This window comes from Elaeis guineensis, chromosome 10, assembly GCF_000442705.2.
Source record: "Elaeis guineensis isolate ETL-2024a chromosome 10, EG11, whole genome shotgun sequence".
NCBI classification, from domain to species: Eukaryota; Viridiplantae; Streptophyta; class Magnoliopsida; order Arecales; family Arecaceae; genus Elaeis; species Elaeis guineensis.
In genome coordinates, this window is record NC_026002.2 from 9,040,204 (window position 1) to 9,057,310 (window position 17,107).

The following is a 17,107-nucleotide window of genomic DNA, read 5'->3' on the forward strand; positions in this document are numbered from 1 at the left end:
TGAGGGCAGCGTGGCTTTTGTGGAGAAAGTCTGCATCATCGGTGCTGGCCTCCAGTTGTAGTCGGTAGGTCGATTCTGTGAGGGAACCAGAATGTAGTCGGTGTCGAGATAGTCGATCTTCTAATTTTTACAGTAAAAGCCGAAGTATATTCGATGTCGATATAGTCGATCTTCTGATTTTTACAGTGAAAGTCGAAGTATATTCAATATCGAGATAGTCGATCCTCTGATTTTTACAGTGAAAGCCTGCATACTTGATGTCGCTTTAAAATTACAGTCAGGATGTTGATTTTTGCAAGAGGACTAAAATATAGTCGACACTAAAGTAGTTGATTCTTTGAGTAGTTGCATTCAGAAGGAAGTCGAGTAGAATAAAATATTCGTCATGATTTTATTAGCTAATTGTCAAAATAATAACAGCATCATCGTGAAGAGTTTGAATTCTCCGAACATTCTCTTTCGAGAAAGTTATTACATTGAGTTGTTGTCGTTTCACTGACTCTTCTTCAAAAGTTGCCTTCTGGTTCAATCATTCAGAGATCATGTTGATTATCCCCACAGTTGGTTGATTATTTACAGCTTCCTCAGTCAACTGAAGTCGTCGATTGGCAGGAGATTGAGTTGGCAGATCTCTTCGATATTTTTTAAGGTAGTCTCGTCAAATCAGGACCTCTATCTCATCCCTGAGCTGGATGCATTGTTCGGTATCATGACTATGATTATGATAGAATCGATAGTACTTCTTTCGATCGTGGCTCCTCGGTGGTGCTCTCATCGGTGGGAAGTGTCGGAGGTATTCTGCTCCTTCGATCTCCATGAGAATCTGCGCACGAGGAGCAGAGAGAGGAATGTAGGAGTTATACCTGTCATAATTCAGCGTCAGACTTCATCGTCGAGGCGAAGCTCGTTTATCGGTAGGTGGCCGTCTTGATTCAATCGAAGCTTCTTCTTTCTATTTCTTCTTCTTCTTCTGATTTTTGCCTTCTGTCTGACGTCGGTCAGAAGCTCCTTCATCTGCGCGCATATATTTATATGCACGCTCCAGAAGTTTCACATAAGTTCGAGGGAGAGTCTTATCCAAAGAATATATAAATCGAGATCTCCTCAAACCTCTTTTCATGACTGAGATAGCCATATTTTTATTGAGGTCTTTGACCTCAAGTGTGGCCGCATTAAAGCGAGCCACAAAATTTCAAAGTGTTTCAATCTCTTCTTGCTTAATTGAGAAGAGACTATCAGAAGTTCTTGGTAGCCTTCGGTTGGTGCTAAAGTGGGCCACGAAAGAATGTTCTAACTGCTCAAAAAAATATGTGCTTCTCGATTGAAGCTCGGTGTACCAAGCTCGAGCAGTTTTCCGAAGAGTTGTCGAGAAGTTGATGTATCAGAGGGCGTAAGTTGCCTCCTGAATCGTCATGAGAGCCTTGTAGCTCTCAAGATAGTCGATCGGGTTGGTGGATCCGTCGTATGGCTCCACTTAAGGTATCTTGAACCAAGATGGGATCAGTTGGTCCAAGACATGTCGAGAGAGCGGCTGGACGGTGTGAAAGTCGTAGTCGTTGGAGGACTTCCGACCTTTCACTTGAAGCTGAGCAAGCTGGCGATTGATCTCTTGGAATTTACGTTCATAATCATTAAATCGTCATTGAAAAACTCCGGGGGTAGAACCACCCGACGAGTTTGAAGGAGATGCGGAGGGCATTCGCAGTCGTTTCTCCTTCCTAGTACTATTGACATGAAAAGGAGAAAAGGAACTTCGAGAATGATGAGTGGCATGCCAAGAGTGTCGAGAATGTCATTGTTCGTCTCGACAGAGAAATCGAGACTGTCGCTCCAGAGAGGAAGACAGTGATCGCCGTGGATAATGGCGGCTGTGCTTGGATGGCACCGACTGTGCCATCGATTGCTCTGCCGGTGGCTGTTGCTGTTGTGTTTATTGCTGTTGGAGGCTTTTGACTGCCTTCATGAGGACATTCATTTATTGTACAAGTGCAGCGATCTAGACGTCCATGGTGATCACAAGACGTGAAGAACTAGGCTCTGCTATTGGAGGAGGAGGAGGAACCTCTTCCCGACGAGAAGAGTGTCTCGCCGACCCTGTTGCCGTAGAATGCTGTGCTATGATTTTTCCCATAATGAATACGATCTTCTCCCCTTCCTAGCGCATCAATCTGTTGCGGCCAACTCTCAATCGCCTGTCGTTGGGAACGAGCACCTGTAAGACAATGTCTACACAGAGCGGATTTGTGTCCGACAGGGACCCTCGATGCTTAAGTCAGAGAGAAAAATTGGTGAACCGTAAATTTCAATATTCATAGTAGCAGAGCTTTGGCCCGAAGTAGCTTACCAGTTCTATTTTTTTATCTCCTTTTATAGACGAGGTTCTTGTAACCGTCGGATATGGTCTCGCATTTTATGGCATAGAATCATTGGGCTGTAATCTCGTTGTGGGTTATTAAATCCCATGGATTCGTCGTGATATTTGAGGGATAACCGTCCATGACAGTTATGATATATTGAATGAGTCGGTCGACTATGCGTCGGGGGTTGACTGTCGGTTGAGAACTCTGAAATATCGATGGTCAAAATAGTCCACTGTCTGTAGTGTCCGAACATCGATCGCTTGCCGATCTTGAGTCAGTGAGGTGTGTTCGGTTGGTCGGTTGAGAGTAATATCGGCCTGCTTGGTCGATATTCAGTCGGTAGTCATTTTCAGGGTAATGTCTATTTGTGGGGTCAGAATCGGGTGTCGGTCGGTCTGCACTGGAGATCGATCGTTTTATGGGGGTTGGTCGGTTTATCCCAATAGAAAATAATCTCCATCCACTCATATAGGGGCGTTTGGTATAGGATGGTCCATTCAAAATCAAAGGTGAAGTGGATAGAGATGATGAAATCATTGTATTTGGTTACACCATGATGATCCTACGTAGCAGTGGTTTCAAATCACTCTTACTCCTCAAATCATCTCCCAACCTAATAATGGGATACCAATCCTCGAGGTCAGAAATTCAAGATCACCTACTAGATAATGATCATAGACTGAAACATAAGGACAAAAATATTCCTCAATCTAATAAAAAAATTGATATATCAATATCCTATCAATAAATTATATCAATATTATATATAACATTATATTATATTTGGTTTTATATATTATATTTATGATATATATTGCATGATAATATATTATTAATCATATTATTGTCATATTATGGTTCAATGATAATTTTAAATTACTTTATATTTATATAATAAAATTAAATTATTTCAATATGCATTATTTTCCTAATCAAAATAAATATTTATAAGTATCTATTAATTATTCATATATTAATAAATATAGTAATATTTTGTTTATAATATATTATATATGATTAATAAATATATTTTTATAAAATATATTATGAGTAGTTTGGTATTATATAATTAGCAAACTTGGATTTTTGTAGAATACCAAACAGATTACTCGTGAATACTCAAAGATCTTTAATCACCATATCATGATCTACGAAATACTATGATCTTAGATCATTGAAGATCAGATCATCATAGAATTCAGATCATCTATGATCTTAGATCATCTATGATCTTTAATCACCATGGTGATCTCATTTGGGTCATCAAACGTTACCTATAGAAGATGTTACTAGCTCTAAGAGGATAAACAATTTGTCTAGGAATCTATATTTTTTTGAATAAGTATTTCTTAAAAAAATAACTTATTCATGTTCGTTTATATATTTAAAAATGGTTCAAAAATTTGATATCCATATTCTTTTGTATTACTAATTTTTCGGATAAGTTGCTAAGATCTATCCATATTTTTCATAATACTCTTTATTATATAAATATTATTATATATAATATAATAGTATAATATGTTATATTTTATATATTATAATATATAATATAATATATATTTATAAATATAAATAATATATGTTATATATAATATAATAAATTATATTATATTATATATAATAGATAAAATATATATTATAATATAGTCTATAATATTAGTAGATATTAAATAATATAATATATATATAAAACAATACTCTGTGGGGGAGTATTGTAGTGTTGTCAATTCAGAAAGTCAAAATCTTTCCAATGTGCCACATGTCGAGTTTCAGCTTTTCTATAAATATTTTATTTTTTTTTCTTACGAAGCTTTCCGTCTCCTCCTGACTTTTTTTTCCATCTCCTTCCCACTCTCCTCGCTGCCACCTCCCGCCATTCTCCACCATCACCTTTCTCCCTATTGTCATCGATATTGGCCCGTCCTTTCGATCTCCCTGAGGCACCGTCACCTTCTTCCCTCCTAATTTTTTTTCTTTGAAGCTTCTCAAGCCCTTCGAACGCCCATCTCCTTCTCTTTTTAATCAAATTTCATCAGATTCTTCCGCCCATGTCCATCAGATCCAATAGGCAGAATGTGTCCTTCAATCTTCTCGTCAGTGACAGCTTCGACGATGACGGCAGCCTCTCCATCCAACTGACCTTCGATCCCTTCCTCTCAAACGGTGGTGAGGATGATTGCTCGACTCGTCGGAAGCAAAAATCCAAGACATCGAAGAAAAGAAAATTAATCGAGAGAGTGGCGGTGGCCGAAGATCTAGACCTTTTGGGGAACAGGAGGGGACAGCGACAGGGTGGGATCGGAGAGAGGAGGGGAGGGGGGTTGGTGGATTCAGAGCCTGGGGAGAGGTGGGGGTTTGGTGGTCTTACGAAATTGGGTACGGTGTGGACGGCTGGTGTAATGCAGACGATGGTGGGGCGAGGCTGGGTTGGTGGCATCGGAGCTGGAGGAGGGGAAGAGCGGTTGCTAGTGCTCGTACGGAGCTACGGAGGCTCAGATTTGTCAGGGTTGAGGGAGGGAATAGGAGGGGACAGCGATGGGCCGGGGTCGCAGAGGGAAGGAGAGGGGGATTGGTGGCGTTGGAGCCAAGGGACATGGTGGGGTCGAGGGGTGGGGGAGAGACAGCGGGAGGAAGGGAAGGGAAGGGAAAAAAATGAAAAAAAAAAGAAAAAAATATTTGAAGAGAGAGAGAAAAAATTATTATTATTTTATTACTAATAATAATTTAAAATATTATTTTTCTAGAATATTAATTTAAAAAAATTATTTGGGGAGGGGAAGGAAGGAAGGGAAAGGAAGGAAAAAAGAAAAAAATATTTGGAGAGGGGGAAGAAAAAAATATTATTATTTGATTACTAATAATAATTTAAAATATTATTTTTTTAAGATATTAATTTTAAAAAAATAATTGAGGAGGAAGAGAAAAAAGTAAAAAAATATTATTATTTTATTAATAATAATAATTTAAGATAAAAAATATTAATTTTAAAATAATAATAAAAATATTATTTTTTAAAATATTATTTAAATAATAATAATAATATAATATATTATTTTTAAAAAATTATTTCAAAAAATTGATAATAAAATATTATTTTTAAATAATAATAAATATATTATTTTTAACATATTAATTTATTATTAATAATTATTCAAATAATAACAAGAATATAGCAACATTAAAAAAATTATTTTCATGCATCCAATGTGGAAGGTAGTGGGGTGGGGCCATGGTGGGGGCAGTATGGATGGCAGTGACCTTGGTCTCAGGCTATAAGGGCGGGGGCGGCGGGAGGAAGAAAAAAAATATTTAAAAAGAAGGAGGAAAAAAATATTATTATTTTATTAATAATAATAATTTGAAGCAAAAATATTAATTTTAAAATAATAATAAAAATATTATTTTTTCAAAATATTATTTTAAAAAATAATAATTTTATTATTAATTTAAAAATACTATTTATATAATAACATATTATTTTTAAAAAATTAATTTCATAAAATTAATAATAAAATATTATTTTTTTAAAAAATAAATATTCATTTATTATTAATAATAATTTGAATAATAATAAAAATACAGTAATATCTGAAAAATTATTTTCGTGCATCCGACCATGCACAACGTGAGGCCGTTCGGCTAGTTTCATTATATTATAATAGTAGTATAAGATATTAATATTATATTATAATAATAAAATAAGATATTATACTATAATATTATATCTTATTATGATATTATTATAGGGTTAGGGATATAGTAGGAATGAAATAAAAAGATTATTTTTTTAATTGATAAAAAATAATTTTTTATTTTTTAAATGAATAAAATTTTATTTATTTTATGAATAAATATTATTTATAAAAAAATAATTTATTTATCTAAAAATTATAAAAATATGAATAAATTGATCAATTGATCTATTTTTTTATAATACTTATACACGAAATAACGGGCTCAAAAGAAGTTCACATCCTCGGTGTCCCACTTGCTTGAGTTCTTCTTCTTTATCCCTTTTTCCTTTTGCCCCAGCTAGGCCATCTTAGACTAGGCTAGTCTGATGCACTTATTTATCTCTCCTGGTCCTTTTACAAATAGTCACCTTGCTAATAAATTCGGCTGGGCTGACCGCCCTTCTTATCAAAAAACCAAGATGATCTCGGTGATTTTTATCCAATATTTTGGCAGGAATCTCGGAGTGAAATTTGTAAAACCCAAGGTGTCAGAACAGCGACAGAGCCAATCATAGCCGCAACTTTGCATGTACGGTAAGGTGAAACGAAAATCCTGTTTTCCGATATTTTATTAGTATCACTATATTAATTAAGTAAAAAAACAAATGAGACAATAATTTTGTTGGTCCGGCGGGAACCTCGAGGCTGCGAAACCACCGTGCCGCTTTTTGCAAGGCACTCCCGCCTCTGGCCAAGTAAATGCATATTTTACATCGAACGCTCTATATTCCTTGAAATAGAATTTACACCCTTTTACATGTCTTTTTCTGATCATTTGGATCTGTGGACAAGATTGATGATGATACAATAATTGCTCAAGTTAGTGGTACATGTGGTTCCATCCATCCATATTTTCTATATTCTATTCATGGATATGCAATCATGTACCAAAATTGCCAGAGATACAATGGGCAAACTTTTACAATCAGGATCTCCTTTTGCCTGAGGTTGTTATGATCTTAATAGTGTAATATGTGTCCATTTATATAAAAATTTTACTAATAAGTAGTATTGTTTAAGAAGTGTTGAAATAAAAATTTGATCTCTCCATTGAACTATAGCAAATCTATCTCAATAGTAATTGCTATAATTGATACTATAATTGAAAAAAATATGCCTTTTTAAACGTTAATATGACTTAATGTTAATTGAGAAAAAAAAAGGGTACCAGACAAGATTAATACGGAAATGACTAAAATTGTAGATTAAAAACAAGATTTATTTCAAAACATGTACAAATTTGGCATAAAGAAACTGGTGTATTATTGTTTAGTATTACAAATATTTTAAGATGTAAATATCTTGACAAAGAAAATGCAAGCATATCATGCTTGGGCATGCCATGCTTCAATATATTAAAATGGGCATAGATCACATGGCTTAATATGCATTAAGGAATGTGAGAAGTTAGACCATGAGTACCATTCTCTTTTAGTAGAACAACTCAAGTAAACTATAAGCTTCTTATGTAACCAAGTATTAAAACAGAATCATCCAATGGACAACCTATGCATTGCTGCTACCATCACGATGGATGATTTATGTCTATAAGCAGTCTAATAAAATAAAAATGTTAAGGACTTTTCTGTAAAAAGAGAACTTTCGCTTTCGCTCTTGTTGTCTTCTGGTATTTGATTTTTTTTGGCTCCTCCGCTTTCTTGCGGTTTCTTTTGGTTGGAAGCGGTCGTCTCTCCCCCTACTTTTAAGGGCATGATTCCTCGCGCCCTTTCCCCACACACCTCCACCGCCCACCCCCCCCCCTCCCCCCCCTCTCTCTCTCTCTGTCTTGTGACGACCGAAGTGACGCTGTCCTTCCATTCTTCTGTTTTCTCTCCTTTTCCACCGTTTTTTCGCTGCTCTAAATCGATCCGGAAGCCACCTCGAGGTTGTTACCTAGGGTTCTGTGCCCCGGGTCTACGAGATCGGCCTCCTTTTCTTGTGGATTACTCGTCTTCTCCCCTTTTCTCCACGTTCGATTCCTTTCTGTTTGAAAATCTTCAAATTGCCTTTTTTTTTTTTCCTGTTGAATCTCAGTCTAACTTGAGCGGCTTTGTTGTTTGGCAGAGAAAAGATGGGATTTTGGAGCTTCTGCTATCCGAGTTCTGATGATTCGTTCTGATTTCAGGTTTGATTCGCATTGTTTGCTGTGAAAATTAAGTATTTTTTGATTTATGGTGTTGTTGTTGTTGTTTTTTTTTTTTTTGCTGTGTTTTATTGATTTAGGCATTTGATTGAAAGGATTCTGCATTCCAGGTTGTCTGGCTGAGGACTGTGGTCGCAAAGGAGGGACTTTTCAGCGTCTCTTCCTTCGGATGGCAGTCGGTTGATGACTGATGGAGAAAATAATGAAAAATTTATAGCTTTTGGGGGGAAATCCCTCCAGTTGAGGTTCATTCTTGGGCTTTTACCGGGGGGGGGTGTTAATTTGGCAATATGGATTTGAGGATAGAAATAGAGAATGGAAGCGTTGGCCGTGCTTCCGAAGCGAAGGACGGGGATTCACAGAATAAATTGAAGAGTCCTGGGAGCTTGAGTACCAAGGACATGTTCTTGAGAGCTGATAAAATTGACCTCAAGAGCTTAGATATTCAGCTGGAGAAAACACTTTCTAGGGTGTGGATCAAGGACAAGAGTGGTCCTCTAAAGCCCAAAGAAGAATGGGAAGTCGATGTATCCAAACTGGATATGAGGTATGTTATTGCTAAAGGGACCTATGGTACCGTGTATCGTGGCACTTATGATGGCCAAGATGTTGCAGGTACTTATTCCTTCCCTTTTGGGCTCAAGAAAAATTGCAAGACTTGTTATATTCTGTTGGAATCTGCATATATAATTAATTCAGACTTGTTATTACTTACAAGTTCTATGCAATAAGAAAAGCTGCCTCAAAATATAAAAATGGGATTGCACATGGAACACAACTCTAATCAGGAAGGCTCCATGGAAGATTGGATAAGGAAGCATGCTTGAAAATTACAGGTACCGATCATGATTGGGATGCCTCCTAATCCTTCATTACCTTCGAGGTTTCATGAGGATACCAACTCCTCATTCCTTTATTTTGAAACCTCTTTCTCGGCCTAATCCCTATGTTTAGCAGGTTCTACTAAGTATCCTCATTACATCACAAGAATGTCCATAGTTATTACAAATGGACCCACTATGGAAGGTTTCATGGAGGTTCAAGTACTCGTTTGATATCTCTGCAATACCCAGGCACTTGTTGCCTGCTTGTCTAACCATGCTGCTTAAGTCAGTCAGATGTTTATTTTCAAATTCTTCTGATTGTCTGTTCTAGAGCCTTGTCAAATGATCTTGTGTCTTGGCAGAATGAAAGGGATACTCCGAATCTTTAGCATATCATCATCGTCGTCATTTTGAAACAAGAATTTCTTTCTTAATCTTTTTTGTTCCTATTATCTCTTTCTTTAAATAATTTAACTTAGGGAGGCATGGAAACATATTTCTTCAGTTTGTCCTTCCTTTGCTAGCAATATTTTTGTGGTACATGATTATGGAGTTGGTAATGACTATAATATCTTATTTGACTGGTTGATCATTTTTAAAAATATTCAACTAAGGGTCGATGCAGTTCAGGAGTAATCTATAGGTTACATATGTCAAGATTGGCACAAAGAACCTATTCTACAATTTTATATAAAAGAAATGATTTTTTTTTTTTTTTTTCCGGGGGTTGCGGGGGGAGGTCTAGAGCAGGATTTGATGTTTAAAGAGGCAAGTTATGTAAATGTTCCATTTGCAAAATATTGCAAAGCAATGGAGGCTATTGGCCTTAGTGATATTTCAGGGGAAGAAAAAAGATTGTGATTGTGTAATTTCAAGTAGATTTATGTTATTGTTGTACTGTGTTACTTTCCAAAATTTTGATAGTGATACAAAATTTGATTCAGGATGACTATAATTCTTGCCTAAAGGTTGGAGTGCATGATGACAAAACTGAATAATTATGTCCTTATTCTCCTATTCACAATGAGGCTGAACTCCCTTCTCAATGAACTTGACCCCTTGCCTCCCAACAAAATGTGAAAAACATCAGTTGTGTGTCACATAGTTTAATGCAGGACTATGAAGTGACATGACTGCATGACACTTGCATAGTGACCTTACAATAATAAAGAAGATGCCTTGTTTGTTAACCTTTCAACCTAGCTTGGTGCAAAATGATAAAACTCAGACATTTAATTTGGCCATAGAGTGAATGTCATGGCTTGAGCCACTTATGAAGTCAAGAGAATTTTCAATAAAAAAGGAAAAATTGCATACCATGCATGTGATTCCAAAAAATTTAGTCAAGAATTTAGTGAAGCAGATGCCAAGAATGTGGCCCTATTTTAGTGAAATTTCATGTTGATCATTTTGACTCCAAGATTAACTTTCATGATTTCATATATATCTAGTAATAGATATTCTCTTATGCTTCATAAGAGTTATATGGAAAAGTTGATGAAACCAATGTAAAGTCCTCTGTGATATCGTAAGGTGCTTTTTCATTTTAGCTTGCAATCCTTTCATTTCTGTATTTGATATGGGTGAATGCTGTCAAGTTTCTCATGGTTTGTGGATCTCCTCATCAAACCTCTTTCCTATGAAATGCTACATTCTTGCTTGAGGACAATCAAGATCCAAGCTTGGAGATCCATGTGGCAGAAGTATGCTTATGGATGAATGATTTTCGCTAGTGCATAATTGGTCATTACTGTAGACAACTTGTTTCCCAAACTCTCTCTCTCTCTCTCTCTCTCTCTCTTTCTCGATTCATTTTTTTCTTAAGAACTACAAAACATGACCTTATCACTTCAGAATATGCAGAAAAACAAGTTAGAATTATAAGAAACATGCTTTATATGCATACACAATAATCCGAGATACTTGGAAACAGCTTCCAGAATCTTTTCCCTTCATTTCATCTTTGTTCCTTGAGTTTATCATGGGTGTTTTCCATTTTCTACTTCCTGTTTATATGCTTATATTTTCTTTTATTGCGTGATTGTGTAATTTTTACTCTTTTCTGACAGGGTCTAAGAGCAAATAACATGTTTAATTGGTTGTTCAAAAGTTGTTTCATGTTCATTAATTGTTGGTTAATGGAGACAGTCCTGCACTAATATTTTGCAATGAATAATAGAGACAGAATCAGTTTGCTGAGTAATATTTTATAATATTTGGTGATACTAGTGTAAGTTGGTTTCAAACAGTCTTCCAGGTGTATCTATCAATGATACAATTTAGCCATCCCCTGAAGTTGGCATTACATAATAATTATTTTCTACATTATAGTGAAGTTGTTGAACTGGGGAGAAGATGGGTTCACAACTGATGCTGAAGCTGCTGCTCTCCGAACATCATTTCAGCAGGAGGTTGCTGTTTGGCATAACCTTAACCATCCAAATGTTACCAAGGTGAGGACTTCCTTGGAACCATCACCTTTCATCATTATATGACTTGTACTTGTCAAAAAGAACCGCTGTATTGTATTTTAATAATGCTTACCGAACGATTATATGCATTGATTGATTAAAGTATGTCTGTCTTCAAAATTGGCCACCTCAGGGTATTTCATGATGACTAGTACATAAGTTTGCTCTTGAAGTTCTATTCCATGTCATCTTCTGTTTGGAGTTAGGAATATATTCCTATTTATGTTCTTTTCATTGCATTCAAATCTATATGGTCCATTTATAACCTAAATATTTTTCGTTACAGTTCATTGGGGCTTCAATAGGTACCTCAGATCTTAGGATTCCACAAAAGAATGCTACCAGCAATGACCACAGTTCCCTTCCAGCTCGAGCGTGTTGCGTTGTTGTGGAGTATCTTGCTGGGGGAACATTGAAACAATATTTAATAAAAAATAGGAGAAAGAAACTTGCCTATAAAATTGTTATTCAGCTTGCATTGGACCTTGCTAGAGGGTAAGCATTGGCTAGCAATAATATGGTTATACTTAATAGTTAATATTATGGCAGATTCTTAGTGCTACTGAAAATTAAAAAAAAAAAAATACTCTCTTATTTTCAGATTGAGCTATTTACATTCAAAGAAGATTGTGCATCGTGATGTCAAGACCGAAAATATGTTATTGGATACCCAGCGAAATCTTAAAATTGCTGATTTTGGTGTCGCTCGTGTCGAGGCTCAGAATCCCAAGGATATGACCGGTGAAACGGGTACCCTTGGGTATATGGCTCCAGAGGTGCCCATCTCCTTATATGCATATATTGTTGCTGTTGGATATATATTTTTGGAAAGAACTTAACTGAATTCTATAATAGGTATAGGTATAAAAGACTTGCTAAAATATAGTTCTGAGTTTAGTGAAAATCTGTTATATTTTTTTGTCATGAAAGAGTTCTAGGAATATCCTTTCCCCAATCATTTAAAAGAATTTGCATGCAAGCAATTCTAATGGAAGAAGCATGTCAGGTTCTTGAAGGTAAACCATACAACCGTAAATGTGATGTCTACAGCTTCGGCATATGTTTGTGGGAGATCTACTGCTGTGACATGCCATACCCTGACCTCAGCTTTGTTGAAGTATCCTCTGCTGTTGTTCGACAGGTTACTCGCATCAGTAAAACTTTTATTTGCTATCCATTTGCTTTTACCTACTTTAAGAAATTGAGCTGCATTTTTCTTCTTATCACTAACCAGAGCACGCCAATAATTAATGCTTATTGGTTTAAAAAGTACTTGAATATCTTGTCATTTCATACCATAAATCAGTGCCAGCAGATGTTTAATGGGAAACAAAAATGGGATGTAATTTATTCTGAACTTTTGGCAGAATTTACGACCAGAAATCCCTCGATGCTGTCCTAGCTCTTTAGCAAATATTATGCGGAAATGCTGGGATGCAAATCCTGATAAACGACCAGAAATGGATGAAGTTGTGAAGCTCTTAGAGGCAACTGACACCAGTAAAGGAGGTGGGATGATACCCGAAGATCAGGTGGGTGGATGCTTCTGCTTTAATCCAGCTCGTGGTCCATAGCGTCCTTATTTGTAACACTTGTGCGAGGAGCTTCCATTATGGTTCAGATTTGGAAGTTATTGACCACGAGACTCCTATTTTTGAGTTGAGAGATTGAAAAAGTGTGACATATTCATATTAAATGGAACATTTTAACTTTGAAGTTATTGCTGTGCTTCAAAATTGACATTGCTTAACATGGTTGGCTGTGATCTTATTGCCACTAATGTCTGTAAAGCACACCTGAGAAACATATCATACATTATTAAATTGTATTTCCTAAATCCTCAAAGTCTGATCATCATGGTAAGATCATCATCGTGTTAGCTTGTATAATCTAACATCGCAATTTCATTTATTATGTGCTGTGATGGGTTGCAAATACATTCATATATTAATTCTATTGATACGGTAAGCGTTTTATTGGTAATTTCAATTGGGTAAAAAAAAATTGGTAGAAGATTTGTTCTTGTTTGCATAACTTGCCAGGTCACCTACTGTCAGTTCTACTCAGAAAGCATTTCCCATTCATCCATGCGCATGTTTCTCATGAGCCATTATTTGTTGTTAGCATGACATGCAAGGGATAATTTTGATGGCATGGTAAATTCTTCATGCATGTCTAAAAGGCAGCACCAACCCTTGACCATGACAACTCCTGGGCATTGATAATTAAGACCCAGTTATCTAATACTTGTACCTTGACGGCACTTTCTTTAACTAGTTAGTCCTTCATTATGCTCTTCAATCTGTGTATACCTCTTCTGTTTGGCTTTTCTTTTTAAAGGATGTAAGTTCAAATGTTCTATACCGTTATATCAAGATCTGGTCGAGGCTATTGTATTATGGCGTACCAGGGACTGTCAAATGCCTGTTGATGTCATGCTTACTGCAGAAGTGCAAACTTCCTTGAGATGCACTCTCCTCCATTATCTGATCTCAGAAACAAATTTTTTGCTCTTCTCGTTCTTAATAAAAACCTGGAACTCCTTGAGACAAGTATCAGACTTCCTCTTCATGATTTAGACTCGAGACTTTTCCAGTGGAAGAAACAAAATATGATGCTCCACCAAGTGTTTTGGCCCGGGCTTCCAAGTGTCAAAATGGATCTACTCTAGAAACTGTGCTTTACCTAATAGGTGAAGGAAATGTCTTCTATGCTGCTTTCTATACGAGCAAGCCTCACAAAATCCCACACTTGAAGATTTATAACTTGGATGCAAATCTGTATCAAGGAGTACATTCAAGCCATGCTTGGTTAAGTGATCACCTAAATGCTGGTTCCAAATCGATGGTCACAGCTTGAGATACCATGCATTGCCAAGCATGGTATCTCCAATGAGTTGGAAAAAGCTATCTAACTGCTCTCCCTTCGCTACGACTAGCACTCAATTTTGAGCTATCTTTTTTCTCCAAAAAAGTTGTTTTTATCAACATCAAACTTTCATGTGATAAGAGGCACTTATATATATATATACTGGAATAGATCGGACACTAGAAATTGTGCACGTAATCCCATCAAACATAGCAATTTGAATGCATCCAACTCCTATTTCAAATGTGCCATTATCTTTCGTATATAGAGGCGCATGAGGAGAGGCGCTCGGGAGAGAGGGGCAATTGATTGGAAGAGAGAGAGAGAGAGAGAGGAGGGGGCAAGATGAGATTATTAGAATAGTTTAACCACCACCTTAACAAATTAGACACCATTTGGCTCTCTAAATAAATTGCTTGATCATATATTTAGAGCTTTTAAACTTCTATATATAAATACCAACATAAAACACTAGCCATCGTCTAAGCTTCCCTATCTGGCCGCCGCTCCAAGCAGACTCCTAAGGACGGAAAAAATAGAGAAAAAATCAAGAGAAAACAAAGAAAAAATCATCGAAAATAAAAGGAAAGATGAAAAAAATAAAGGTAAGACCTTTACCCACATAGATTGATTTTTTTTCCCCCTTTTCAGTTCTTTTTCTTTTCATTTCATTCTTTTTTCGGAGATCTGTGGGGAAGAAGAACACCTGAGGGAGATCGGAAGGTTTTTTAGGTTCCAATTGGGGTTTTTCTCAAGTATATGAGATTTTGTGCAAGTTGTGTCGGGATGAGTTGGTCCTTGAGGTTTTGATAGCTTACTCTCGGTAGAAGCATGATATTTTGTGAAGTTTGAAGATTTTTGATCGAAGCGATTCTTCTTTCGCTACAAAATTATTTTATCCCTAGATGAAAGAATAGAGCAGCCTGAGGAATCTAAGGCTTTAAAAAATATTTTCTTTTATTACGGCTATTTACAGTGAATCTCATCAAAAATTGTTATTGGCTACTATATCAATTAAATGACCATTTTCTATATCAAAATAATATTTCAAGTTTTTAATGTTAAAATGGTAATTGAAATAATGGCTATTATACTGGTGCTTATAATGAAAAATAATAAGAAACAATAGGTTTATTGTTCCTTTCACTATTAAAATAAAATATTATTTCAAACCGTGCAATCACTTTTGGATGCAATTTGAAGGCAAAAGTTTTGAATTTTAGAAATATTTAATTTAAAAGAAGGTATAACAAAAATAATCGTCATCATCTATATTATAACTAGCTTAGAACCCCATGCGATACAAGGCATGTATTTATTTCTTCAAATAATATTTTATAAATTAAAATTTAACATAATATAAAAGACATCATAGATGATATCAAATATTTCAAATTAAAATATAAACTCAAAATATTTAAATAACATAATAATAAGAAGTAACATAATCATTTTCGTCTTTTACTGACAGAGAAATTATTTCTTGAATCAATATTTTCAGCATCAATTGTTTCGAAATCCTTATCATTAAGCAGAACATGACCACCTATTTTCATCCCACATATATCTCTTTTTTTTATAGTCTATCAATAAAAATAATATATATTTTATTATTATATATTTTTTTATTATATTAAATTTTTAGTCATCATTAAAAACTTACTCCAGAGAAAAGGTAGAGATAAATTTTTTGATAGTTGAATTGTTAATAACTTCTTAGTCCTAATAGCTCAGAATTTCATCCAAAATGACTAAGAGACAATGATGATCTATACACACGTGAGATCAATAGTTTATGTCCATTTTATATGCATTTAAGAATGGATGGTTAAATAGTAATAGGAGGTAGACAGTAGTCATATTGTATTTGTATTTATATGCATGATTGTAGTAGTTGACTCATGGGGACAATCTCAATTAATATTTTTTTTTGCCAAGCTACAAATGTAGAAATCCACTAGAAAAAGACCTTTATATAATAAATATTTTGTCAGGATTTAATTGCAAAACACCCCTAAACTAAATTAACTCAACATGGTCTGGTGCAGTCAATTGTCAAAAGGGCTTAATTGAATATAGCCTTTATCAAGAGTCTAACTACAAGATTTTTGATTAAATAAATAGATTTATGTCGGATTTTAGATCGGATTTGCAATGATGGACTTCATCGTTAATACGGCTGTCTCTAAGTATTATTAGAGATGGCACATATCATCGTTAATATTCTTTTTATCATTGATAATAATTTTAATAAATAAAAATAATTTATTTTTTATAACAATTTATTTTTTGATCGTTATTATTATCGATAAAAATATTTATTAATGATAATTTATTTACCAAACCATCACTTAAAAAAAAAAAAAAGATAACCCTAGAAATCGAGATCTTGGATCTCTTAAAGGGAAGGCCAAAAAGCCCTGGTTTTTCTCAATTTTTTTTTTATAGCTAGGGTTTGAAGGGGTGGAATAGAAGAGAGAGGTCTGAGAGGAGACAGTGGAGAAAGGATGGGATTAATTTAATATGAGAGGATGTAAATCTTTGAAGGAATCGAGGAGAGAGGGTGGACACTGTCACCGCATTAAAGTCAAATGAGAGAGGAGGGCATTTAATACACAGTATAATTTTTCTCACAGAAGAAACACAACGCACTTAATCTCATATCTACCATCCAAATGGTCCACGTATTCGCGACATCTAATTT

General features: G+C 35.3%; 1 protein-coding gene across 1 annotated transcript; it reads left to right on the forward strand.

Annotated features, from left to right (window-relative positions):
• The first annotated feature begins 7,773 nt into the window (after window positions 1–7,773).
• LOC105053373 (serine/threonine-protein kinase 52) lies at window positions 7,774–13,372 on the forward strand. The gene is made up of 8 exons (XM_073244692.1): window positions 7,774–8,067; window positions 8,162–8,222; window positions 8,351–8,855; window positions 11,396–11,517; window positions 11,822–12,030; window positions 12,137–12,311; window positions 12,542–12,676; window positions 12,903–13,372. The coding sequence occupies exons 3-8, from the start codon at window positions 8,531–8,533 to the stop codon at window positions 13,107–13,109; spliced, it is 1,173 nt and encodes a 390-aa protein (XP_073100793.1). The 5' UTR covers window positions 7,774–8,067; window positions 8,162–8,222; window positions 8,351–8,530; the 3' UTR covers window positions 13,110–13,372.
• Window positions 13,373–17,107: the final 3,735 nt, after the last annotated feature.